Raw genomic sequence first — 26,599 nt, 5'->3', positions numbered from 1 at the left:
CTATCAAACTTGCAAATCCAAAATCTGAGTTGCAAGTTTGATAGTTCATTTGCAACTAGTGAATACTGGACTAACATTTATCACTAAGAAATAAGTACTGGATTCAAGCCTCTTTATTTGTTGGTATAGGGCACAGGTCTAATATATAAATCTGTCTATTCAAAAAGTAACTATCGTTTATTGTTTTGTTTTCAATATTAAAATTATAATGACATGTCAGTCATACAGATTTCTTAGCCTCATTTTGAACCATCTGCCTTGTTTCGGTGTTCCCTCCATAACTACACACACACACACATAAAAACACAAAGGTCTTTATATACCATTCACTTTATGCTTTTGCCTTTGTGTGCAATGGTAATTAATAGGGAAATATTAAGAGTCAAATTGTCAGGATAAACAAATCCTTCCATCTTTAATACCGCATATATGTGATAAAAACCAACAGGTGCTGCTTATAAACTAAGACTGTGCATTTGTTACGAAACAAAAACCTCATTGTACTCAATTATTTAAATCTGCTTCGACGATATAGAAGAAAGATTTAATTAGCGCATTAGCCAAACATTAAAATACCTTCAATGTGATTTTCTTTTGGTGGGTTAAAATGAGATTTTCTTTGAATACAAGTGAATAATTGATCTCGTCTGAATTTTCACCCGTGAAGAAAGATTGGTGAACACCAAGGAAACAGCAGCAGCAGACAATTCATTATTTTTTCATATGACACATGAAAACACGGACAGTTAATTAGTGATGATGCGGCCGTCGCGCCGTCTCTGACACGATGACAGAACAAGGGAGATGACAGCTCATGAGATGTTCAGACATTCAGACATTCTGAGCGTCAACAGTCTGTGAAATAAAATGGATGTTTGTTTCTAGGGGAGGTTGAGCGTGAGATATAGGGAGAGAGCGAGACACGCTAACAAAAGAGCTGCTTGCCCATTTACTTCCACTAAAGGAAAATATAAACTCCAATGGAAATTTGCATAATAATTAAGCTTTCATATTAACGCTGTTCATCACAGATTGAATGTAAGACACACGCACACGCACACGCACACACACACGAACTAGAAAGGCAGTGGAGTCGCAGGGTCTCTGAAACAGGGTATCCCAAACTTTATTTTATTGGTTTTATCAGAAGTACCATGAAGAGCAGTCACAGTTAGTGGCAACACACATACAACAACTTTCTTCTGATCAGTTGGTGTTCAACAAAAATTAATAGAAATAAACTAAATCAACACACACGCGCACACAGAGGACAGCGGCAAATCATGAGAGAAAAAGAAATCAAAACATTGAAATAAAAAATAAAAATCTTCATTATGATCAACAATATAACTGTTTCATTTTTAAACCAAATCAAATTAACAAACGTTTAGTATCCCAACTACGCACGAGAGAAGAGAAGAAGGACAGAGAAATGAAGAAAAGGATGTGGAGGTGGAGAAAGACGTGCAGGATTAAGGAAACAGATTTAAAATGGCAGACGGTTCTGAATCAGACAGATGGTGTCTCAAGTCAAGACAAATGATCCTTTGAGAGAATCAAACAGATGGAGACATATTCTTTTGAACTATAGATGGATATACATGTAAAAAGACAGATGAGATATGTTGAGTCAGAGGGATCAAACAGCCAGACAAATGGAAAAAGTGACAATGGCTGAGTCCGAATAAACCGTGAAGAAATGAAAAAGCCAGAGAAATATAAACCGCCCCTCCAATATAAAAATAAAAGACAAAGATGGAATGGGGGAAAAAGACATATAGAAGAAAGAGTGATAGAGACACTTTAAGCAAACTTCTTCAAAAAAGGCAATATATGTCATTCTTGAGTGAAGTGAGTGTTTTTGTTTCCATTAAATAAATATGTAGATTTAACTCTCTACGCTTAGCGTGGTGGCCATATAGTCCACCTCACTTATAACACTGTACAGTATATACACACTATTATTATTATTATTATTATTATTATTTCTTTAATGACAAAATAACCTTTAGATGTACACACAGTATCCCTCACCCTCTGTTAGAGAATACAGTTATGGTAGAAGTAGCAAGCAGTGTCTTTTTTCTGTACAAATAACCCATGCAACTCTCTTATAGATTATTTATTTAAGATACATAACTCCTTTAAGATCTCCTCTCTCATTCAATAACAGCAGATATTGCCTTTTTACCAAAAAAACACCCTTAATTAGTTAATCAAACATTAATGTGCAAGTTACTTCTTTGTTTAAATTAAAAAACATTGTTTTAAGATCTACACACATTTGAAAAAAAGACAAAATGTAATCGAACAGAATCAAAGATGAACAGAAAACCAGAATCTGTACAACATTCGAACCATTTTGTTGTCAACACCAGGGGAATGGGATACGATTCTCTAATACTATATACAGACATGTTATCATTCATGCACAGTGTCAACAAGTTAGCACATTGACATTCCCAAATATGAAAAACATGGCATAGGGAGACGGAGGGGAGAAAAAGACGGAACGAAAAGGATTGCTGCCGGTTTCGGTTGCTTTGGCAGCAGAGAGACAGAGAAAGAGGGAAGAGACACAGAGGGACAGATAGACACAATAACAATACACATGCTGAGCAGGAGAAGTCCATTTCAATCTCTCTGACCCAGAAATCAATGTATGGCTGTAACTTCATGTTTTTTTTTTTTTTTAATGTTCATAACCTCCCGTTATAATCATCTTTCTACAATGTTAAATGTTACTTTAAGGGTAGAGAATAGCTCTGGTAATGTATTTTTTCCAACAGTACAACATCTCAGCATGACGTTGCTCAGCTCGTATCAGCAGGGGTGTTTGTCTTTCCTTTTGTTTGTCCGTCCGTCCGTTCGCTGTTGCATTCATTTATTCCTCGGACAGACAGTTTTTCCCGTCAGACAGACAATCCGTCAAGAAGTGAACGAGGCAACGAAAACGCATCATCAATCTTTACATCAGAAGCAACATCGTTAATGGTTCACCACCGTTGTTTTCTTTTTTTTTTTTTACATCAGGTACAACATTTTTACTGTGTACATCAGTCAAAAAACAAAATCTGTTGTTGTTGTTTACATCAGAAGCAACTTCATTAGTGTTTTCGACGAAACATAAAAGTAGCCGTTTCACATAAGCGACAAGAACCAGTGCAATGCTTTTCCTTCATCTAAAACTCTGCTAGCTTCTTCAAAAAAAGTCTACAGTTTATCTTTCTACTCCTTGCTTGCTCTTAGTGTTATATTTACAGCGGTGGCCTGGCTAACCTTTGACCCTTCAAACCTCCAATGTCCAAACCAAGTAAGGAAGCTAAGCTAAAGCGCTATTTTGATTCTTATCCAGGTTAGCTTAGCAGCTCGAACCTGCTAGTCACAGCTAACATTTTGTTTGTTGAGTTTAGCTTCCAGGCTTGGTCCAAACGGTGAGGCTTTGAAAAGCTGTCGTTAATCTGCCATTAGCTTCAAGTCAGACTAGCTTTATAAGTCAAGGTAGACACACTGAAAGAGGCATTGCAACAAAGCCGGTGTAGCAAAATAACTATATTCCCATCAATTAAAAAAATGTTAGCTTCTGTCAAATTTGTGCAGCAAACTAATTTGATGCAAACAACTACATTACTGCAAGCTTTTCATTCCTACACAAGTTCACTCTGACAAATGAAGCAGCTGGCACGTTTTAAGTAAATCCAAAATGATTTAGCAATATCTACGATAATTTAAACCCTGTTGAGTTTACTCAAAAAGCGATGCAAAAAGCTTCGACAATGTTATTTCTTTTTTTTTTTTTGCACAAGCTAGCATAACTTTTTACAGTGTATAAACCTTAAGCTCCATGCCAGTGAAGAGACAAATGCATACACATTTAAATAGAAAGATTCTGGTAAGGTTAAAACGACATGTCTCCTTTCAAATTGTTAATGACATATGAATAATATTTGGTGTTTTAAGAAAGATCCATTGGTTAGAAAACCCTTTACAGGTCGGACTGCAAATAGTAAGTTTCTAATAGAAAGATTTCCCTTTGGCAAAACAGGGGTAAACTGCCACTCCAAGGCCTTCACGAGAGAACAGCTACTCTAACGGAGAGCCGTGCATTGTCAAGAGTTTGGCAAATACAAGTGGCTGTCAAATGTTTTATTTATTATCAGAGTTTATAGAATGTTTTTTAATGTTTAAGTTGTTTTGAAAATGTGCAACAATGGTGCTGCAAATAACAAAAGTCTGCATACTACAGAGTCTTTTTTTAGAGTTTGGCCAGATTTCCGTTCTGGGATGATTCTCCACGCATCATTTGGTGATCAGGTTACAAAACCAAGACCATCTTTATATAAAATCTACTCAAGATAGTGTGGCTTTGCCAAACTCATCCAATCCAGGGCTCTTCTTTCTCACAGGCGATTAAGTTGTCCGCGACAAGATTTTTTGCCAAGATTTAAAGGATAACATTTAGCCCAGACTACCTACGTTACAGATGACAATTAAAATACTAACTATTATATTATACATCAAGTAAAAAACACAACATCAGCAGGAAAATTCTGGCCAATTTAGATGCATATAGTGCCATTCAACAAACTATGGACTTTTTGAGTGCCTTAGGTAAACAGTACGTTTTGTGAACGTTTAGATCTCTGTGGTTTTAGGGTAAAATTGTTAACAGTCTAAAGTGTAAACCTCTCTGCCAGTTGACAGCCTAGAAGTATTATTTTCTACACACACTTCTGGACATATTTTAATTGTCTTTCCATAACCGATTAAAGATTCCCAGTTTGTAAGTCTGTTGATATCTGCAGTTTAATTGTTACATCTTAACTAGCGAGCCCACTTGAATAGGGATTTCAAATAAGCTTGGCATATTTATAATATCATTATCCTATTTTATTTGCTAAAGAGTTGTCTTCAAAAGTCTGTGAGCTGGTTCAACAGAATCTAGGTGTCGGAGATTAGATGTACCCTAAGCAAAAGTATTTATTTGTATCTGTGAGTAAGCCTACTTCTTCAACAATAGCTAATAGGTTTTTATCTATTCCTTTATCTGACGGCTTAAGAGTTGGTTTCCAAGCCGGCATGAATCATTGAATTACATTATGTTTCTTCAGTCAAGAGCAAACGCATTGCTTTGAAAAAAGAGACAAAATATAAACTCAGATGTTTATTAATTCCTTTGGATTTAGGCCTGCATGATCCACATACCTGAAGTATAGTATTATCTTTAAGAGTTAGTGTGGAGGCAGCCTGGAAAAGAAGATGTGAGTTAATTTGGAATAAGGTACAATATATAGGAAGTCTTTGTAATGAACTGGGACAAGTCTTGTCCGACAGAGAACTTTGGATCATTGGGTCGCTTTTGCCAAAATGTAGCTAACTTGGTCGGACAACCTTTTATTCTCAATTAATTTTTCATGCAGTCTTTTTTTTAAGATACGCTGAAGATAGGTCCTAACATCTGAGCAGGTGGTGTATAATGCTATGGAATACAAATCCCTGTTAAATTGCCCCCAAAAGACCAATCTAGGTGAAGAATAATACATCAAGGGTCAGGGTAACAGATTAGTGGTTGTTTCTTACAAAGCCCTTGAGGATTTTGATTGGTCCACTGACCAGCCAGGGGGAGGTGCTTAAGACACACAGGGATAACGACACAAGCGTTTGAGTGAACCAATGGGAAAGCGGCATCAAAGTTAGAAAAACAATGGCGGAGGCAGTTAAGCAAACTATGAGTATCACAGAGGGCAGTACCTACTTTTGAAAGTCTTTTGCAATGTTACAATTGACACATGATGGCGGGAATCTCATAGGTGGAAAATCATGTAAAAGAATTCCACAGTTTAAGAAAACCCCAACGAAAACACACAAGATTTACCGAGATATTTATGCAATGATTATAGTTTCTCTAACAGTTTTAAACGGTAAAGCGGCCATTTTGTCTTCTCAGACACGGCCTTTTAAAGGTAAAAGCACACTAACCCTTTCTTGATTCATATTAGACCTTAAATCATTTACACCTACTGTATAAAGCAACAGAAAGATGGCCTGTTCGAGAGCGCATGGCGTAACCAAGACATTCAGAAGGAAAATTGTGGAGCTGCAATGTACGCTCAGCTCTCAGCGGTGTTCAAAACATTTCATATCTTAAACGCGGCCTCCCGCAAAAAGAGTCAGCAATTCTACAGGCTGGGAGAGTGGGAGTCAAAAAGACCTTGAATACGAAAGCATATTCAGTCTCACGCAGCGACAGCAAAAAGAGAGGCGTTTTTTTTCACAGTACTTGACCATCTTCCCACAGCACACAAGCACAGAAACACAGTCACACACCAGCACGCACAGTTTGTTGTCATTAAACAGTTGTGGCAATACATCCGGTTTCTTCTGATTGTGTTTCCAGTATTGTCTGTCCATGCATGTTCATACTGATAAAGTTAGTCTGTCCTTTCCGGTCACACTCAAGCCTGTTACTCTAATTGGACGGGGGAATAGCATCGCTCCGACTGGAGGGGATTAATGGGATTTCTGTTGTTAAAGCCACATATCCGAGGAGCTGTGAGATTGGTCTTCTTTAACCCTCCTTGTTTTGTTGAACCTCATTTTCTTCGCTTCTGTATGGTCAATCCAGCAGTGACACATTGTAGGTGTTTTGGGTTTGGTTTTATGTATTTGAAATGGGTTTGGGTTTAAGACAACTTGATTGGTTTGGATTATAGATCAAGACAAAAAAACTTCTTCTTAAGTGTATTCTGCGATTCTTCTATTTTCTGAGCTATCTCTCTCGCTCCTTTGATTTTCCTGTTTGTCGTTGCCCTTCCATGCATCCGTATTTCCTTCAGGTATGTTTATAGATACTTTAATGCCTCTTTCATTTCTTCATCTGTACATCCATCCATTCATCTGGCATTCAGTCTTGCGTAAAGGGAGGGAGTGATAGATCAATGAGACAGCCATCATTTCCAAATCCATACGTTCATCCTCCTCCACTTCTTCCGTGTTCTCCTCCTGTCCCACCCTTCCCTTTCGTCATCTCTTGTCATCTTAGAAGCCCTTGATGTGGCAGTAGGCCTCCAGTGAGGAGAAGAGGATGTAGAGGAGCCACAGGCTGAAGAACAGCATGGTGGTCAGGACCTTCGCCGTCCGGGGCCCTCCGAGCTCTCCACCGATATCTGGCCGCCGTCGGTACATTAGCGTGCCGACGGCGATAAAGGCAAAGATAGTGAAGAGCGTGACGGAAAAGGCCAGCTGGCCCGGATCCACCCTGAACTCCTCCCCTCTGCTGTTATGGTAAATGGCTGCGATGGACCACGCCACCTGTCAAGCATCACAATCAAACTGAGTGACATGGCTCTTTATAACGGTGGAGGCATTAAAGGTAAGCACTCAAAAACCAACATATAAATCATAAGGAACAACAACTGGATTTATACCAGCTATGAATCACACAATCGGTAAAGTCACTTAATCTCTCAATATATCTACCACTCTATCTATCTATCACTCCATCCATCCATCCATCAATCCTTCCATCTTTTAATGAGTGGGACTCACCCCGATGCCGAGGAAAACATTGACAGCATTAGAGCCTGTCACATTTCCAATGGATGCATCTGCATACTGATCCTGGGTAGCAGCCACCTTACTGGCAAAGGTATCTGTGAAAGGAAAGGAGACAGACAGTTAACAGTTTGGACATTCTATGGATTCTCGTGAAAAGGGAACCTCACAAGCCAACCCAAGCATTGTTGCTGTTTGTCTCTGGTAAGATAAGGGTAGTTCATCTGCAAACAGGAATATCTGAGAGAGAGAAAGCAGGGATTGTTTCAGTGGATTTGGCAACTTTTTACCAGTTGCCTCCGACGGGAATTAGATATATTAACTTTAGTGTTACTATGACCTTTTACCTAGTGTCACCATTTGGCCACATGTCCTCTTCACTGACTTGTAGACTAGACAAAAATAAACACAATTCTGGACTTGGACTTTCCCATTTAACTACCATCAGACCAATACCAATATGTACTACAGTTTTATGACTGTCCTATCATTTAACCACGGAAGTCTTGAAAAATGAAGCATGGGCTTTTTAAATGAAGCCTTCGCAGACTCACAGTGCATTGCCCTTGATAAACAAAAATATGCTAATTGTGGGGGAAACTTCTATTTAGCAATGCAGGAGGAGTCACCGACTCATGAAGGAGACACGGGGAGAGCTGGAGCTTTGATGTCAAACACTGATGGTTTATTTAGGAGCCTCGGCCGGAGAATTCACAAAACAACTTCACGGTAGAGTTGCCACGTCAAGTCTGAAGAACTCGACCCCAGACCCGTGTATTTAGCTAGTTCAGAGAGAATAATCCACATTGTGCATAACAAGATAGAATCATAACACCTCTATCAGCTGACGCCAACAGGCAGGAACAGGGAGACTAAAACACTGAGAGCACAGCAGCCAAGGTTGCAGGTGTGTGCGCTCAGTCAGGACAGTATGAACTGATCAACTGGGTCAAAGCTATGGGCCTTGGAAAATATTTCCCCAACACTAATCAGTGTAAATTAAATACTGCCTACTGAATTTTCTGAAGTACAAACAGATTTACATTTTGACTTTACATTAGAACTCCTGACCTCAACATGCAGTAATTTGAGTTACACAAGAATTCAGAGAAGGAGGCTCTTGATAAATGCAAACGCACGATTAAAAATACAGAATACTGTGCAAATCCAGTTTCCACATTAAGGCAGAAAACCTTAAATTAGAAACCACAATTTTTAATCCTGTTGTAGTGTTCTGTCGCTGCCAGAACATAACACATTTGGTATGAGATCAATAATGCACAATGCTGAGTCTCAGTTTTCAGGGCCAAACAAATCATACTCAAGTCCCAAAGTGTTTGCCAAATCCCAACAGCTCCAAAAGGGACTCTATTAGTTGCCAAATCATAACAATAGGCTTGTGCTGAGAGCTCAAATGGCCAAATGGTCAGTTAGCGCTCTTATCTGGCGCTCATTTCCTTGCCATCTTCTCTTGATTAGTCTTTCTTGTCCCCCTTTTTCTGCCAGATACAGTGAAAGGAGATAAATATGGAGAGAAACCCGGGAAGGGATTTGTTGAAGTGGCAGAAAAACTGGCGGAAAATAAGATGATGGGAGGAGCAGAAGAGGAAGGAGGAGGGAAGAGGCAATGGGCCAAAGAAAGAGCCTAGCAAAATGAGTCTCCTGATACACCTTAAAGCTTCAAGGACAAGTCTTCTGTGCTTAAGTGTGTGTGGTGCCTCCCTGTGTTCCTGTGCCCAGTGCATGCATGTACACTGTCTGTGTGTTTAGTTGAACTTTACCACCGGTCCAATCTGATGTCATGCCTCCACCAGCTGGCCTGTGTGTGTCTTTGTGCATCAAGTAGTGTTTGGGTGCTTGTGTGCATGAGTGAGTGGGTGAGTGAGTGAGTGGGTGCTTGCATGTTCAGTAGCAGCATGTGTGTGTGTTTGTGTGTGAAAGAGGTTTCTCTGTGCAGCTCCGTCTGTGAGAGTATGCCTCCCTGCAGAGCTGTCTGCCCTTTTCCTCTCTCTTACTGTCAATCAACCAGTGCGCCTCTCTTCTCTTTCTACCTCTCCACCCTCTCTAAGATCCTCTCCCTCCACCTTTCATTCCTCTTTCTTCAGATGCCTTTTCCCTCTTGTCTCTTGAAATGGAAGGACTCTTCAATGTGCTCATGGAAATCTGGCAATCTGATGAAACGATATAAATGAAAGCCATGGGGTGAAGTGTCTTGCCTAGGGACACAACGACATGCTGACTGCAGTGAACCTGTGACACCCTGATCCGAACACCAACGCACAACCCACTGCACAACACGCCTCCCCTATTATATTATAGTTAACAAACTAATCAACAAATAAATAATTATCAGCACATTTCCCTCATTTAATCTAGGTACTGTGATTGTTGTGTGTATAGTCATTGGCTTAGTCCATCTGAATTCTCCCTTTTTATCCTTCTCCCCTGTTCCTTTCAACTTCCAAAAACAAGTCGGATAAAAAGTCTGAAATGTAACATTGAATAAATATCAATTATCCTCCTGGTAATCGTACAATTGTCTTCAATTCTCTGTGTCTGAAAACACAGACAAGTTCAATTGTTGTCTTCTTTTATTTAATGTACTTAATGACTTTAATGCCCTTGAGGTTAGGGGCAACATTTGAAAAATGCTTTCATCTAAAGTTACTTACACCCCTGCAGTTTGCTTTTGTTTCTGCCTTAGTCAATGCCAGTCTACATATGAAAGGTTTAATATTTCACCTGAAATATCCTGCAAATACAATTTATAGTAACAAATATTTTGTATAGATGCTTTCATTCTCCAACCTAACGTCTACTGCACAATACCTCTTCCTTCTCTGTGCAAATCCCATTTACTGCGATTGCAGTTTAAATGTATCTATTGAATTTCTGAGGCCAAATTGAAATGATTCACAGAATACTTTAAAAACCCTCTGGAGGTGTTCACAGATGAGTCTCTGAGGTTTTGCCTAAATCCCAAACCAACAACAAATGATTTGGATTCCTGAGTTTAGAATTCTCTTTACAAGCTTTGCTCCTTTCAATTTCTCCTCATCCCTTTCTGTGTGTGTGTGTGTGTGTGTGTGTGTGTGTGTGTGTGTGTGTGTGTGTGTGTGTGTGTGTGTGTGTGTGTGTGTGTGTGGGTGTGTGTGTGTGTGTGTGTGTGAGTTGGCCTGTCTAACAGTGATAAACGAGGTTAATCATCATGGAACCACAGCACAGGATGGGTTTTATTAACTGTAATAACCAACGAACTTGAGGTCTGTTTCTCTGTCAGTGTGTGGGATTATGTGCATTTGTGTGTGTGCGATTGTGTGCATTTGTGTGTGTGCGCCACGGGATGGGGGGCTCTATTAAAGACCTCTGAAAGGCTAAACCACAATGTTTCCAGTCTGCAATTTGACATAATGTATGTCCATGTGAGTGTGTGTTTGCATTTATGTGTTTCAAGCGGCTGCGTGTGATTGCTTTTGCCCATAAATGTTTCCGTTTGTGTGCTTTCAGACATTATATTTCCTCTGTGTGCATATATGTTTGCATTTGTGTGTGTGTGTGTGTGTGAAATGGTATGCAATACATCACTTTTTTCCCTTTGCTCCCAAAATGGGAGGACAGAGACCACCTGAGCCTGACATGACAAATAGCGCTATGCTAATAACACATGGTGGACACAGTACAGGTGTATGTGTGTGTGTGTGTGTGTGTGCGCAAGTGTGTGAAACACATTTCAAGATTAAATATGTTGCAAGTATACAAGTGTGAGTCTGTTTGTCAATGTAATTACAGTTTTGCACTCGTTAATGTGTCTGCATGTTATACATCTAGCATTCAATCACGTGCTACATCTTTGTGTGTGTGTCTGTGTGTGTCTGTGTGTGTGTGTGTGTGTGTGTGTGTGTGTGTGTGTGTGTGTGTGTGTGTGTGTGTGTGTGTGTGTGTGTGTGTACAGAAGCAGAGGACCAGGGCCAAGGTTAAAGCATAATAAGCCGGCATTTGCAGTCGCCAGTGATTCCTCACATTTAGAGGGTGATTCATGCAGCTGTCTGTTTCCTCGCAGGCTTCTACAGATAAAGACTGGAGAGACTGGGAACCATACGCATGCTTCAGCATGACAGCATCTTTTTTCTTTGAATGTTTTAAAAAATAGTCAAAAGAAAAACTAAACTCTTATTTCAGATAAAGTATTGTTCTTCTACTAATATATTTAATCAATTAAAAAAAACGAATTAGTCTCTTGCTCTCATCTTGTTCTTATGCAGTTGATTGCTACCATGTAGAGGATCTTCATCAAAATCAACTGCTTATAAAAGACTAAAGCCCGCTAAAATATAATCAAAAATGTAAATAAAAAAGTGGCAAAATATTCTGGAGATCAGGTCACTGATGAACACAAATCTATCCTTAACGAGACCTCGGGGTATTTACGCTTAGAGACCTCTCAGGGCTAGATGCCAAATGTGGAGAGAGAGAAAGGTTTTTGATTAAAACTGTCGGAGAGTAAATAGTAGGATATTTAAGAACATTAATACAGCGGTGAACTGTGTAGTAGCGTGAACATAAAGTACAGCACATGTGTTTAAACATTCAGTGAATGTGATCACACACACACACACACACACACACACACACACACACACACACACACACACACACACACACACACACACACACACACACACACACACACACACACACACACACACACACAACACACACACACACACACACACACACACACACACACACACACACACACACACACACACACACACACACACACACACACACACACACACACACACACACACACACACACACACACCACACACACACACACACACACACACACACACACCACCTGGTACAGAGGTGCCCAGTGCCACAAACACTACTGCTGTGACGGAGTCCTTGAGGCCGACTGTGCAGCCAAAGTGAGAGGCCAGGTCTCCTGTAATCATAAAAAAAACACATTAAACTTATAGAGATTTTTTTCCTTTCAATAACCTTGAAAAATGTACACATATTGTACTCACACTACCTTACTGCTTTGACATTTTAATTACAACTACTTTTATGGACACTTTTATAATGTTCATATTATTCTGGGTTTATATAGACACCCTATTCGTTTTTAAGAGTGCGCTTAAGACCTTCCTTTTTGATAAAGCTTATAGTTAGGGCTGATTTGATTCAGCCCCTAGTTTTGCTTAGATTGTCGGGGGACACCTTACTCTCTGTCTGTACCTGTGTACTCTCATGTTCCGAATAACCCAGCTTCCCCCAAATTTATTTTTGGTGTCTATCTACGCCGGGATCCGGAGTCGTGGCTGTGCCTGTTGCTGTGGTCCTGAGTCCTGGATCCTGAGTCCTGCATCCTGAGTCCTGCATCCTGAGTCCTGGATCCTGAGTCCCGGATCCTGAGTCCTGGATCCTGAGTCCTGCATCCTGAGTCCTGGATCCTGAGTCCTGGATCCTGAGTCCTGGATCCTGAGTCCTGGATCCTGAGTCCTGGATTTGGAGTCGTGGCTGAACCTATCTCTACTTCTACTTCCCTGATGGCTCCCACAGGATTGTTGATATCCTCATGGATTAATCTTCTTATTATAGACACATGCATGTCCAAACATTTGGACTACCTATGTTGTAAATGTATTATCTTTTCAATTTACACACGGCATCTATTGCACGTCTGTCCGTCCTGGGAGAGGGATCCCTCCTCTGTTGCTCTCCCTGAGGTTTCTCCCATGTTCCCCTTTAAACTGTGGGTTTTCTCTGGAAGTTTTTCCTTGTACGATGTGAGGGTCTAAGGACAGAGGGTGTCGTATTGTCATACTGATATTCTGTACAAACTGTGAAGCCCACTGAGACAAATGTAACATTTGTGATATTGGGCTATATAAATAAACATTGATTGATTGATTGATATATTTTGCATTCTAACTTAATCTGTACATTTCAAATTGTGTAATATTTAGATACCTTATTGATATTTATACAGTATATATTTTCTACTGATGATAAGTAAACTGTATATTCATTGTTTATATTCATTTTTTTACTTTTATTCTATATTTCTTTTATGTGATTATATTTTTATCTCATCTGCAATAATACCTGTTAACATGCTTCAGTAAAAAGAAATCCCAAATTGGGATAAATGAAGAATATCTAATCTCATACATTTTTTTACACTCTACTGACACTACTAAAATTGCATACACTTACCAGTCAATATGTATGATGAACATGAAATAATATTAGTAACCAGTCATTAAATATGTTATGGACTTTAAGTTACTGAAAAATCTTTAAAAAATCGTGGTACTTCTTTTGATTGGCTCACGGTATTTGTAAGGTATCGGCCTGCTAACCGCCGTCACCGGTACGATCACAGCTGGTCACAGTATGTTATGATCTATAATGTGTCTTGTCAGCTGTGATCGTACCAATGACGGCGGTCAGCAGGCCGATCATACAGATGGAGACCACGAAGCAAGCCCAGCCGTTCCAGTAGTCTGTGGGCGGGACAAAGGCGAACAGAACCTTCCAGAACACGGTGAGGAAGTGCATCACGTAGTCGAAACATGACGGCAGCTTCTCCTCCCCGCACTCGTCATCGTCATCATCCTCACCTGGGGAGAAGGATGGGAGAGAAAGAGAATGTTAGAGAGGAAGATGTCAAGGATTCATGGCTTTTATTGTCATTCGTGCACAGCTACAGTGAAAATCTGAGGTCAGAGGCTCCTCCAACAGTGCAACACAATAAAACAGATAAAATAGTGCAAGTAAATGCAAGCAAATAGAATATAAGTAGGAGAGAGGAAGGTGGCAGAGATTACCTTAATTTACCTGCAAAGGATTAAACATTTCTGGTGGTTTACAGGCATCAAATTAGATCATTGAGTTCTGGTTAGGATTAAGCTATTTGCGGGAACCTTTCATTTCCTCGTTCTCAATCTATTTGACTGAGTACTGCATGTAGAAGAAGAAATATTGATCCCAGTAAACATTAATTTATCGAAATATCTAATCAAATACCTGGAGCCTTAGATCAGTTAGAGACATCATGACTATATCAAATGTGGTTTGAGTGTTACTAGAATCTTGACAACCACATTATTTGCTATAATAGGCATACAGCACAACCTCTAATTAATGCAATGACAATAGAAACGAGACTTTCTCAAAGTTGATGTTGGACAAATCAATTTCTTTGTTTGACAGACTCACATGAGCCCTGCTTTGAAAAGGATATCATTAGGATATAAGGTCCGTTCAAAACTAACCCGAGACACTTAGAGTGCAAAGTATTAAAGGATACTGTGTCAAATTCTGATCACAGTCCACACACCCACACACCCACACACACACACACACACACACACACACACACACACACACACACACACACACACACACACACACACACACACACACACACACACACACACACACACACACACACACACACACACACCATTAGCAGTCTGTACACTCCTGCCTGCTCCATTTATAAATGAATAAACCAAACCTGCTGACTAGGTAAAACCCAGTGAAAAAAAACGTGATCTTATTGATTTCACCCTGATCATTCACTCACTGCATACTGATTGCCCTTTCTTAGGCAATGGTGATGCTTTTAAATGCTCCAAACAACGCAACCAAAAACCTCTGCACATCTTCTTGTTTATATGATTGTATTGTACCTTTTGTATTGACATATTTCAGGCAAAGTGGTCCATCCAAGTGTTCAGAAATGTTTGATTTTTAACATCTAATTACAAGAGTTTTTGATTGGTTCTTATAAAATCGTACAGCTTTCTTCTAGCTGGCTTTCTTTCGTTAATTCGTTTTTTAAGTAAACATTTGAAGACACCTCAATGATCGAATACATGTCCTACAGGGTATTTACTGTAGTTTTGACTATTTGAATGCGACGTTTTGGGAACGACAACAAAATCCTGAGACACTCTCTTTCATGAACCCTTCAATTTCAGTGATGGATACATTACCTTCTTTGGAAATATTTCATTTGGGACTGAATGCATGAAAACATCAGCCTTAGTAAAACTGTCATAACAGATAATAAAACAGTAAATCATCTTCACAAAACCAAACTTGAAAACTGTCCTTCGAATTTTAACCACGTACTCTAAAAGCGGCGATCGCACAACTTGACGACAGTTGATGTCTCTGACCTTCTGTAAGTAACATATTTAAGTCATTAAACAAAAGTCACGGACCACATCCAGGCTGTGTGTTTTGCGATTACTATAAATTAGAGAGGGATTCAATGAAGATTAATGTACTTTACCAGGGTCAATGTTTTCCTTTGGGGTCACGCACCTTGTTTAATTTAATTAAAAAAACATGCTTCCTTTACAGCGAGAGCACTTGGAACAAATCAAATCATCAACTATAAATGAAGGCGAGTACAGAGAGCAATAGCCCACGCACACGCACACACACACACACACACACACACACACACACACACACACACACACACACACACACACACACACACACACACACACACACACACACACACACACACACACACACACACACACACACACACACACACACACACCTTTCCTTACAGTAGTTCTCCTTCCTCCCACACACTCTGTAACGGCTGAATAGAGCCATTTCAAACTCTCCCTCTTCCTTCCCTCTTATATTTATAAGTGCTCTTTTGTCACAGCCTTGGACTCTTTCTTTGGACTTTTTGTTAAATTTCTCTTCCTGTGTGTATGGGTTTTAATTTCTGTTCGTGGGTGGGTATATTCAAAATATTCTGGTGACTTCTAAGGTGTCAAAGCAGCACACTTTCATTTCATTTCAAACCTTTATTTATCCAGGTTGTATCCCATTGAGATCATTGACCTCTTTTTCAAGGGAGACCTGCTCAAGTAGGTTCCACATGAAACATTAAAAACATAAACAGAACAACAGAAGGACATCATACAGTAGCATTACAGGGATTACAATTTACATAACTATCCACATGCACAGGTACCAACAGCTTCCGATTGAGTAGCATCCAACCGAGCTTTAAAAACATTGAGTGGCACCAGATTGCTCAGTTTCCATTTTAATTGCAGACTATTCCAGGACAGTGGAGCTGCGCATCTAAATGCTATCTTCCCTAAGACAGTCCTAGCAGTTGGCACATTTAATAAAACCATAGCATGCGATCTCATGCAGTAGCCACTTACAATTCGCCGTGAGATCAGGGAGCAGATGTAGGATGGAAGTTTCCCTAACATGGCTTTATATATAAAAATGTACCAGTGACTGAGCCTCCGTACAGTTAGTGAAGGCAAACCTGCCCTTGCATACAGGGTACAGTGATGGGTTAATGCTTTACAGTTTGTCACAAATCTCAGTGCACTGTGATACGCAGCATCTAACTTGACCAGGCAATTGGCAGGTGCATTCATATAAATCAAATCACCATAGTCCAGCACAGGTAAAAAGGTCACAGTGACTAGCCTTTTTCTGGCCTCGAGCGAGAAACAGGACTTGTTCCTGTAGAAGAAACCTAGCCTAATTGTGTTTGTGTAAAACACAACACTTTAACTATTTGTCAACACACACTACTTATTTTTTTCCGTCAATTACATTTTTATGAAACACAGTTCTTCAGCCCGGGTTATGGTTGTTGCTAGCACTGTTTTTTAAAATACTAAAAGTGCTTCATTTATGTACTGCTCACCAGGAGGTCACTGTGTATTGGGAACAACGTACACAGTGCTGAGATTATTATCCAATTTGACAAAGTGGCTTTACCACAGGATTACAACTTCCTGGTCTGTCACATAATACCATTGGCCCCAAAAACACATTTCCCCATAGACTAACGTTTGGGAAAGAGATTATATTACATTACATTTCAAAGCTGACACTTTTATCCCAAGTAACTTTCAAAAAGTGCAATAAATCATGAAGATACAAAGTCAGAAAAGCAGATATATTCGCTCCAAATAAGCCAGTAAACCAATTTTCTAAAATGAATACTTAAATAACCCTTATTTTCAGCATTAGGTCCTAAGAGTTGCACTGATAGTTGTATCAAGAATGATGTCATAAAGTTCTTGGTTATGTGTATTCACTAACTTTGAGTTACTGCTTTTGATATGTATATCTATGAGCCCCTGCAACAAGATGTTCCTCCCAATCTTTATTTGAGTTTAGTCCTTCTCACTCTCTCTGTCGGCTTTATTTCTTTCTATGCCTGACTTGCAAACTCTATCTCGTGTCTCAATTTCTATGCTCAGTTGAGCCTTATACTGATAAAGTGGTTCTTTTCTCTTCTCCTTCTTACACACTCTTTTCATTCTTGGTCACACTTTGCTGACACAGCCTTTTTATAATTGAATATGCACTGTCACGTTTTCGCTTCATCCCTCTAAATCTCCCTCATTCCTTTACAGCCCATTGTGACTCTCTAAATGCTATGGCCAGCCTCCTCACTCTACTTTGCCTGATCAGTCATCCTTGTAGTTTATTTTGAGACTAAGATGAAAGAAATGTAAAAATATTGTCCCATGCAACAATGAAAACAAGAAATGACACGTTAGCATGCTAATGCAGCTGCTAACTCAGGGGTTTTCTATTGTGATGCACAGGAATGCTTGTACTTGACATCAAGAAATATCTAATCTGACACACACACACACACACACACACACACACACACACACACACACACACACACACACACACACACACACACACACACACACACACACACACACACACACACACACACACACACACACACACACACACACACACACACCACACACACACACACACACACACACACACACACACACACACACACACACACACACACACACACACACACACACACACACACACACACACACACACACACACACACACACACACACACATATCAATCCCCTCTCTCACCCTCCAGAGGTGTTGGATGCGTGTTATCTCTTGCTGCTCACTGAGCGTGCCCACAAGCTGCACTCTCATAGGTCAGGGCAGACCGCAGCTCATCTCCACATGCTGCTAGCCCAGCGGGGTGTGTGCACTTGAGTGTGTCCGAGTGTAGGACTGTGTGCTTACAGCGATAGGGAATGAGCACGTACATACCACTGCCTTTTACACAAACACACATCTAGCGTCTCATTGATGCACGGACTAGCACACAGGGCTTTGAAACTGATGTGGACAAATGGGCTCCTGTGCAGAAAACTCCAAAGTAGTTTCAAAATTACCCTTCAATCACTTTCTGTTACAGAGAAAGAATCACAGCCTTTTGGATAAAAACATGTCGGTTTTCATACAGCTAACCACAACACACACTGAGATCCATAGAAAAGACTCACAATTGAAAACAGAACTGACAAGAACAGAGGAAGGTTTGCCAAAAAGACACACACATACGTCATATTTGAAAAACCCGGCATATTTTTGTACCATCCTGGATTCATCAAAACATTCAAATGTCAATATGGAAGAAAAAACCTCCCCACTGTACATTAATTCTGCATTTGAACACATTTCTCTTCATTGTTGACTAAAACAAATGCAGTCTTTCTTCAAACTAACAGGCTCTGTCTTCAACCCTGACAGCTGGGTGACTCATTCTGTGTTCGTATGTACGGCTGTCTGTCAGAACTCATGCTGACACTTTTATATTCATGTTCCACTGCTCCTGTCATCCTGTCATCTGGTCCGTCTTGGACACGCACTGAAATGCAACTTTTGTACCATCCTTTGAAAAGCCTCTGACTTCATTTGATCTATACCGCTTTATAGGAGCCACAGGAAATGAGCCAGTCAGTTTGACTAGCAAATCAGTCAGTCAAACAATTCAATAATCAATCAGTTCGTCAACCATTCATTATCAATCACCACAAAGATGCACATTGTGGATAATGTCAAGCAAGCACAGATGTGAACTGCAATGAAATAAGGGTAACTTATAGTATTTAACATCAAAGAGCAACACAACTTTTGCTCAGCTACTGTACTGTCACTGTATTACAGAGACAAACAAAGGAAATGTGGCTTAAGTTAACGGTGAAAGGAGAATAATTCCACCTTTATCATTTAAAGATATCCAACATGTCCTCAAAACAGAGTAAAAAGCACAATGTAGTCTTCATATTCCCGCCCTTCGTCTCTTCTATATAACCAGGTGATTTAATGATCCAGGTAACACAATGTCAGCTACCTTTATGCTACAAGGCCCTTTTTGATATTTTTCTTCTCCTCTATGTTTTTCCTTCAAAACCCATTACTTACGCACAGTTCCCTTGGGTGTGTACACACATAGGCAAACACAAACAGACATTTGTCCATAAATAACACACTTACACAGAGTAGCAGGGGATGAACAATGTGGTGTGGACTCAGTAATTAGAGAGCAGCGGAGTGTGCAGTGGTTGCACATAAATCTCTTTCTTACACCTTTCTCCATCACTCTCCCTCCTAACCATCTCGCTCTCCCCATGATTTCCTTTTCATTGATTTTTTTCTCTCTCTACTGTATCTCATTGTCCCTTTGCTGGCGGCTGTGCTTTTAGTGTAACAGTGTAGCGGTTCAAAGAGAATACGTCCACCATGTTGCTGTGGATCAACACAACTGTATACAGGGTAATGTGGATAAAAGGTTTCATTTTTCATTTCTCACACTTATTTTATGGACTGTGAAGGAAAAATGCAGTGCTCACCTTTATTGCCGAGCAACCATTAAGGGTTTAAGGTTTAGTTCCATTCATACTGTAAACCCATGGTTGTAAAGATTTGGTGTAGTGTAAGTGCTGTTAAGTGATACTTTAAAGGGGCCCTATTCTGCTCAGTTTGAGGTTCTATTAGTATGTAGTGTCTCTACTGTGACATGTCTCCATGCTGTAATGTTCAAAAAGCTCTTTATTTTTCTCATACTGCAGCACCTTTTTTCACCCTCTGTCTGAAACCAGAGCCCAGTCTGCTCTGATTGGTTGGCTGGCCGGCTCTGTTGTGATTGGTCAACAGCTTAGAGGTGTCCAGCCTCTCAGACTATCAGGTACAATTAGTTGGAGCGCTAGCCAATAGAAGCGCATGTGTTACGAAGTGAAGTCACTATACGAATTTAACAAAGGATGTGAGGGAAAAACCTATATAAAACTCTACAGGAAAGGAAAAACTCCAAAAAGCATAATCGGCCCCCTTTAAGTGATACTTTAACTATAAGTTTTCCTACATATTGTTCCGCTGCCTTGTTTCAAAATGTTGGTTATGTCTCTCAGAAAGTAACGTGCAGCCTACGCATTCCCGCTAACAATACAAACACAAACTTCTTTCTCTTGAATAATTAAATGTAAATGTCAACAGATGCATTAAGGATATATGAGTGTCTGTGCACAACAGCTCATTGAAGAGCACACACTTAATCTTTCCCTGTCTCCCTGTGCTTATCTGGGGAAAACTCTCGATTAGCCATGCAATAAACACAAAGAGAAGAGAACAAGGGAAAGTGTCCACGCACAATACCAGCACACTGACATTTCAGAACATCGTAATGGCTAATTAAATGCAGGTGTCTTGCTTTGAAGCAAATGTCATGTTCTCTGCATCATTCTGTGTGCATGTGTGTGAACATACAGTATGTGTTTGTCTTTTCATGGTTTTCATTCTAGCAGAAAGGCTGTTTCCAATCTCCACTGACAAACTGATCCGCAACAACAGATTTTTTGTTGCCACATGAGGCCAAAATGATTTCCAGAGGGCTTCTCCAAATCAAGATCTTAATCCGACACTTCAGACGGAGAGTCGGGATGAGAGCCGCGAAGGGAAACTCTAAATGTCTTCGGTCAAGAAGAAGGATGATTAGAGATTTCTTTTTAAGAGATTTTAGTCTTGATTTTTATCTGATGCGTTTGAGAGGAGATAAGAGGGAGTGAGGCAGGATAACGGGCGGAGGGAAGGGAGAGAGTGTGAGCCAGGAAGAGAGACAGAGATGAGATTAGAGAAAGCCAGTTTACCAGTGTGTATTAAATCCACCGCTCTATCAGTGACAGAGGACTTGTTCCAGCCGTGTGCGTTTGAAGGGATGAGCCACCTAACCAGAGCGTGACTCCATTTGGGCTTATTGTGTACGAAAGTGTGCGTGTGAGAGAGGTGCCGTTTCTAACACGTGTGTGTCAAGTCCACATAGTGTGTCCACAACGAGACAAGCTCCTTTGAACAGATGTCTGAATGTATTACTTGTATTTCTTCTTATTTTTAGATTAAATGTCCTTCTTTTTTTCAGGCAGTAATCATACAGTATTTGTTTTTTAGCCAATTCCCATCCATGTTGTTGCAAGATTATTAGTTATCCATATACAGTAGAAAATGAATGTTAAGTCATTTTCCCTACACATTTGTTCCTTGCTGTTTTTCATGTGTTTCCTTCCTTACTTTCAGTACATTTGTTTTTGAGATGTTTTGTTTTTAAACTAGAAAATGAATACTATTCTCTGGTTCCTTATCGTACCCTAACCCCATTTCTCCTCTACATTCCCACCTTCTTCTTCTCTTATCTCCAGCGCTCACCTGCTTACTCATCCTTCCACCCATCCATCCATAAGGGAGAAACCACCTGATCCAAGCCCAGAGGCAGTGACCCTGCCCTGTCGTTATGTCAGAGCCACACCACCTCATTGTCTCCTTGTTTCTCCATCACAGGCTAAACACATTTGTATTCCACAGGAGAAATAATGACTCTCTGACCTGGCTCCTCTGTCTGGTAATTAATTGGGGGATGGTGGTAGAGCGTGGGATAAATGGAAAGAGAGACAGTGCAGTAAATGGGGAAAATTGAAGTTGAATAAAGGAATGTAATAGGGTTGCGACTATAGTGAAGGATAAACCTGTTTAAAGTCATTTAATGCACCTTTATCCGTGCTGATTACAGTTTCATAAGCAAAGATAAGATGACATAAGTCATGGTGACTTACATTTATTGTACCGTGCACTGAACAAGGCTTAGTCTGCAATGAGACCATAAACCCTACGTAAGCTAAACATAATTGGACCGTCATTTAAGTCTTTCTGTGGAGTACACGCCAGTTGAAAGACATGAAGAATGATCAGCGTCTGAAAGTATCAAACATTTGTACCCAGTGACTTGTTTTCACTTTGCAAAAACACAGCATTTCCCATGGAAAATAATTGAACTGAAACAATTGTTGTTTTGTTTGTCGGCCATGTTTGAACAACTGTGCTTAAAGAAGCAGTCTTGCAAGGTTCAAATAAACACTGATAAGCATGCTGGGTGTGAAGGAGTCTTGGTTTCATGTAGTGACACCCAGACAAGGAAAATAATAATGGGAAATGATCATCCTCATAATCCCATCTCACCATACCTCTAACATCTCTGCAGGTTATCTTTGTTGTTTAGTCCCAATTACATATTGCCCGTTCCTACCACAAACTATGTATCACATATTCATTCACAAAGCACATAATGACCTGTTCTCCTATTCTCTCAGAAGGCAACTGATCTTTCTCTTAGTTCAAATCTCTTTGTGTTTTGTCTCCTTCCATTCTGTCGATCCCATTTCCAACAAACAAAGAGAGCAACAGAAATGTGTTTCTAACCTAATCAGTTGTTTGGCAGCAGGATGTCTGTCTGGCCAATCAGCTGCTAGTTTGATCTCTAAGCATCCAATCAGCTCTTCATCTCACACACTTTGAACTCCCGCCAAATCCAATCAGCTTTGAGTTTAAAGGCCTTAAAGAACCAATCATTCTCCAGTTTGATCTGGGGTTTGAATCTCATTTGGTTTGAATACTTTTCTGTGTCTGACTGTGTGTGTTTGTGTAAATAAATGCTACCGTAAACAGAGTCATGGTGAAACCTTTGAATACTCAATCAATGTGTGAATATAATCTAATAAAGCCAGATATGTATGTGTGTGAGCCTTTTCTTTGAACTGAACTCACTCACACAAACACACACATATATATACACACACACACACACACACACACACACACACACACACACCACACACACACACACACACACACACACGCACACACACACACACACACACACACACACACACACACCACACACACACACACACAGCACTATGTCAGCCTAGACAAGTTAATCAAAGATAAGAGAGCGACAGGCCTTTTCATTACGGGCATCAGCTCCCAAACAAAGGCTAGTTGACAGGCCGGCTAACTAATTAAGCACAAACCAACACACACACCCACACACACACACCACACACACACACACACACACACACACACACACACACACACACACACACACACACACACACACACACACACACACACACACACACACACACACACACACACACACACACACACACACACACACACACACACACACACACACACACACACACACACACACACACACACACACACACACACTGGATAAAGTTATTTGAAGGTACTAAAGCAGCTGTAGACAAACAATGCTCTAATAGAAACCCAAGACAGCAGCAGCACATTGGGTATTTTTTTCTCCAACTACGCATTCAAGGCGATTATCTGCACTATTTTGACTTAAAAGAAACACAAAACAAGTGTTAGATAACTCATATTTTGCTCCATTTTAACAGTGGTTTGACCCTTTCTAATAATTATGCTTGCAGTGGGAGCAGTTCATTAAAGTGTTACCTTGAGTTGATGTTCCCAGTTAGTCTTAACTGTGGAGGATAAGCTGAAAAACTCTCCTTAACTACCACATTAAATCAAATGTATTAAATCCACACCTTAGTGTAAAAACAAGTTACCGGAGGTTACAGTATGTACTTGAATTATTGTTTTTTTATTACTGCATCTTTTGAACATTGAAGAGATGCAGTAATGTGATCCTGCCTACAGAGGGCAAGTGACTCCAACTAACCAATGAACTGTGAAGATTCTGCAGTGAAACAGAAAAAGAAATCTTCCACTTTTGATTTTCTCTGATATTTAACACCAGTGAAGTCTTCTTAACCGTCTTACTCGTTACATAAATTCTCTCTTGTTTCCTTTTAAGTCCTCATACACGCTTTCTTTCATCCCATGCATTACGTTTCGCTTCATGCATGTATTCTCTTTTCCCTCTGTGCATGTTCCCTAAAGCCTTTATTTCTCACTGCATGCGATCTCTCTCCTTCTACGTCAATCTCTGCATAATGTATGGTCTCTCTCACACGCTAGGTTTCCTTATAGCTCCATCTTCACATGTACGCTGTTTCTCTCTCTTCATGGGACATTAACATCAGCTTGGCTTATAACAGATCCTGACAGAGACAAGGCAAAGTAAACATTTCCCCTTTTCTCTCCTCCTCTCCATCCCATATACACACACATCTTTGTTTCTCTGTCACTGTGTCGAGAGGCTGAAACACACACAATGGCAACAACATCATCTCCCATCTGGTCAGTGTTCGTCTGTCCAAAACACAAGCCAGTCCTTTTTCCAGTAACCATTTGAAATCATAAACACACACACATGCACAAACACAAACAATCACCCCATGACTTGATGCAGTTGGCATCATTAAAGTAGCAAAATGTGTAATGATCGACACAACACACACATCAGAGGAACACACAGAGTTCAACATACTATTACACTGCAGGTGGTCATACTAAACATTACACATCTGCTTCTTCAACCACGCACGCACACACACACACACACACACACACACACACACACACACACACACACACACACACACACACACACACACACACACACACACACACACACACACACACACACACACACACACACACACACACACACACACAACACACACACACACACACACACACACACACACACACACACACACACACACACACACACACACACACACACACACACACACACTTTTCCTTACAGTAGTTCTCCTTCCTCCCACACACTCTGTAACGGCTGAATAGAGCCATTTCTAACTCTCCCTCTTCCTTTCCTCGAATATGTATAAGTGCTCTTTTGTCACAGCCTTGGACTCTTTCTTTGGTCTTTTTGTTAAATCACACACGCACAAACTCTTTCCACTGGTCTTACCTGCGCTCACAGTGATGGCCTCTATGAACTGGTCTCTCCAGCTGTTGGTTCCCACCAGCAGAGCCAGGTTGGTCTTCTTTATCAGCTTGTCCACCGTGTTCTGCCCGACAACAGAGGAATAGCAATGGTTAGACAATGGTTGTTCACACTCATGCCGCATCATTTTATAAAATCATTCATGTGCATACATTTGCCATTTATTAGATTGCTTTACTCCATAAAACAAGGAACTGGCACTCTCCCTTCAGAACAAACACATTTCAAAAGAAAAAACTGAATTTGTAGTGACAGACTAAAGGAGAAGACAGCTGTAACATGTTAATTCCTTTTAAAGAGGCAATAGTGGGCTGGGAAGAGGGGATTTATGGGAAATGCGGTCTTCATTTTGGGAAAAATGCATGAAAAAAATCACTATACAACCTGACAGATACATAGGCAAATGTTCATCTCTACTCTGCGGTTGTGGTAGCATTACATGTCGTTTGATTATGATATTCAAATGTACTAAACCTCTTTACATACAGTTTTCCCCCCTTATGTAACTTTTACAGCGAAACAATTCAATCTTATTCGATCCAAAGGTGTTCACAGCATTCTTTGTTATGATTGGACCAAAAGGAAAACCAACGTTTAATGAAATTGAAATATTCTAGCATGATGTTATACTCACCCGTAAATCCAGCAAAAAGATATTTGATATATTCCTTTATTTAGGATTTTAGCTAATATGGAAAATAAAGTTCTGCTTTGAACAAAGTTTGGCGGCACAGCATGAGTATTTTACGACTCATTTAACTTTTTACATATGTTCAAATAGGACTAAAGAAAATATATGCCAAACCATTTTTCCTATCTGCTGTCCATTTCTTTGCTTCTGCACATCCCCCTTCTCTTTAATTTTCTTACTTTCTGTCCATAACCTCTCTGTCCTTCCTCCCTCCTTCCTCTGTCTCCTTAATTCCTAGTCTTAATACT

At 40.1% G+C, this 26,599-nt stretch overlaps 1 protein-coding gene across 3 annotated transcripts in view; it reads right to left on the bottom strand.

Annotated features, from left to right (window-relative positions):
* Nucleotides 1–1,083: 1,083 nt before the first annotated feature.
* Nucleotides 1,084–26,599, bottom strand: part of slc8a1b (solute carrier family 8 member 1b) — a 146,918-nt gene continuing 121,402 nt past the window's right edge. For all 3 annotated transcript variants that reach the window (XM_034151998.1, XM_034151999.1, XM_034151996.1), the window contains exons 7-11: nt 25,625–25,724; nt 14,004–14,189; nt 12,416–12,505; nt 7,549–7,652; nt 1,084–7,311 (exon numbers count right to left, since the gene is read on the bottom strand). In XM_034151998.1, the coding sequence (XP_034007889.1) occupies nt 7,039–7,311; nt 7,549–7,652; nt 12,416–12,505; nt 14,004–14,189; nt 25,625–25,724 (753 nt within the window). In that variant the 3' untranslated portion in view covers nt 1,084–7,038. The remainder of the gene's footprint in view (nt 7,312–7,548; nt 7,653–12,415; nt 12,506–14,003; nt 14,190–25,624; nt 25,725–26,599) is intronic.

The sequence above is a fragment of the Trematomus bernacchii genome, unplaced genomic scaffold (assembly GCF_902827165.1).
Source record: "Trematomus bernacchii unplaced genomic scaffold, fTreBer1.1, whole genome shotgun sequence".
Taxonomy (NCBI): domain Eukaryota; kingdom Metazoa; phylum Chordata; class Actinopteri; order Perciformes; family Nototheniidae; genus Trematomus; species Trematomus bernacchii.
The sequence above is the reverse complement of the archived record's forward strand: the minus strand, read 5'-3'. Positions and strand labels throughout refer to the sequence as shown.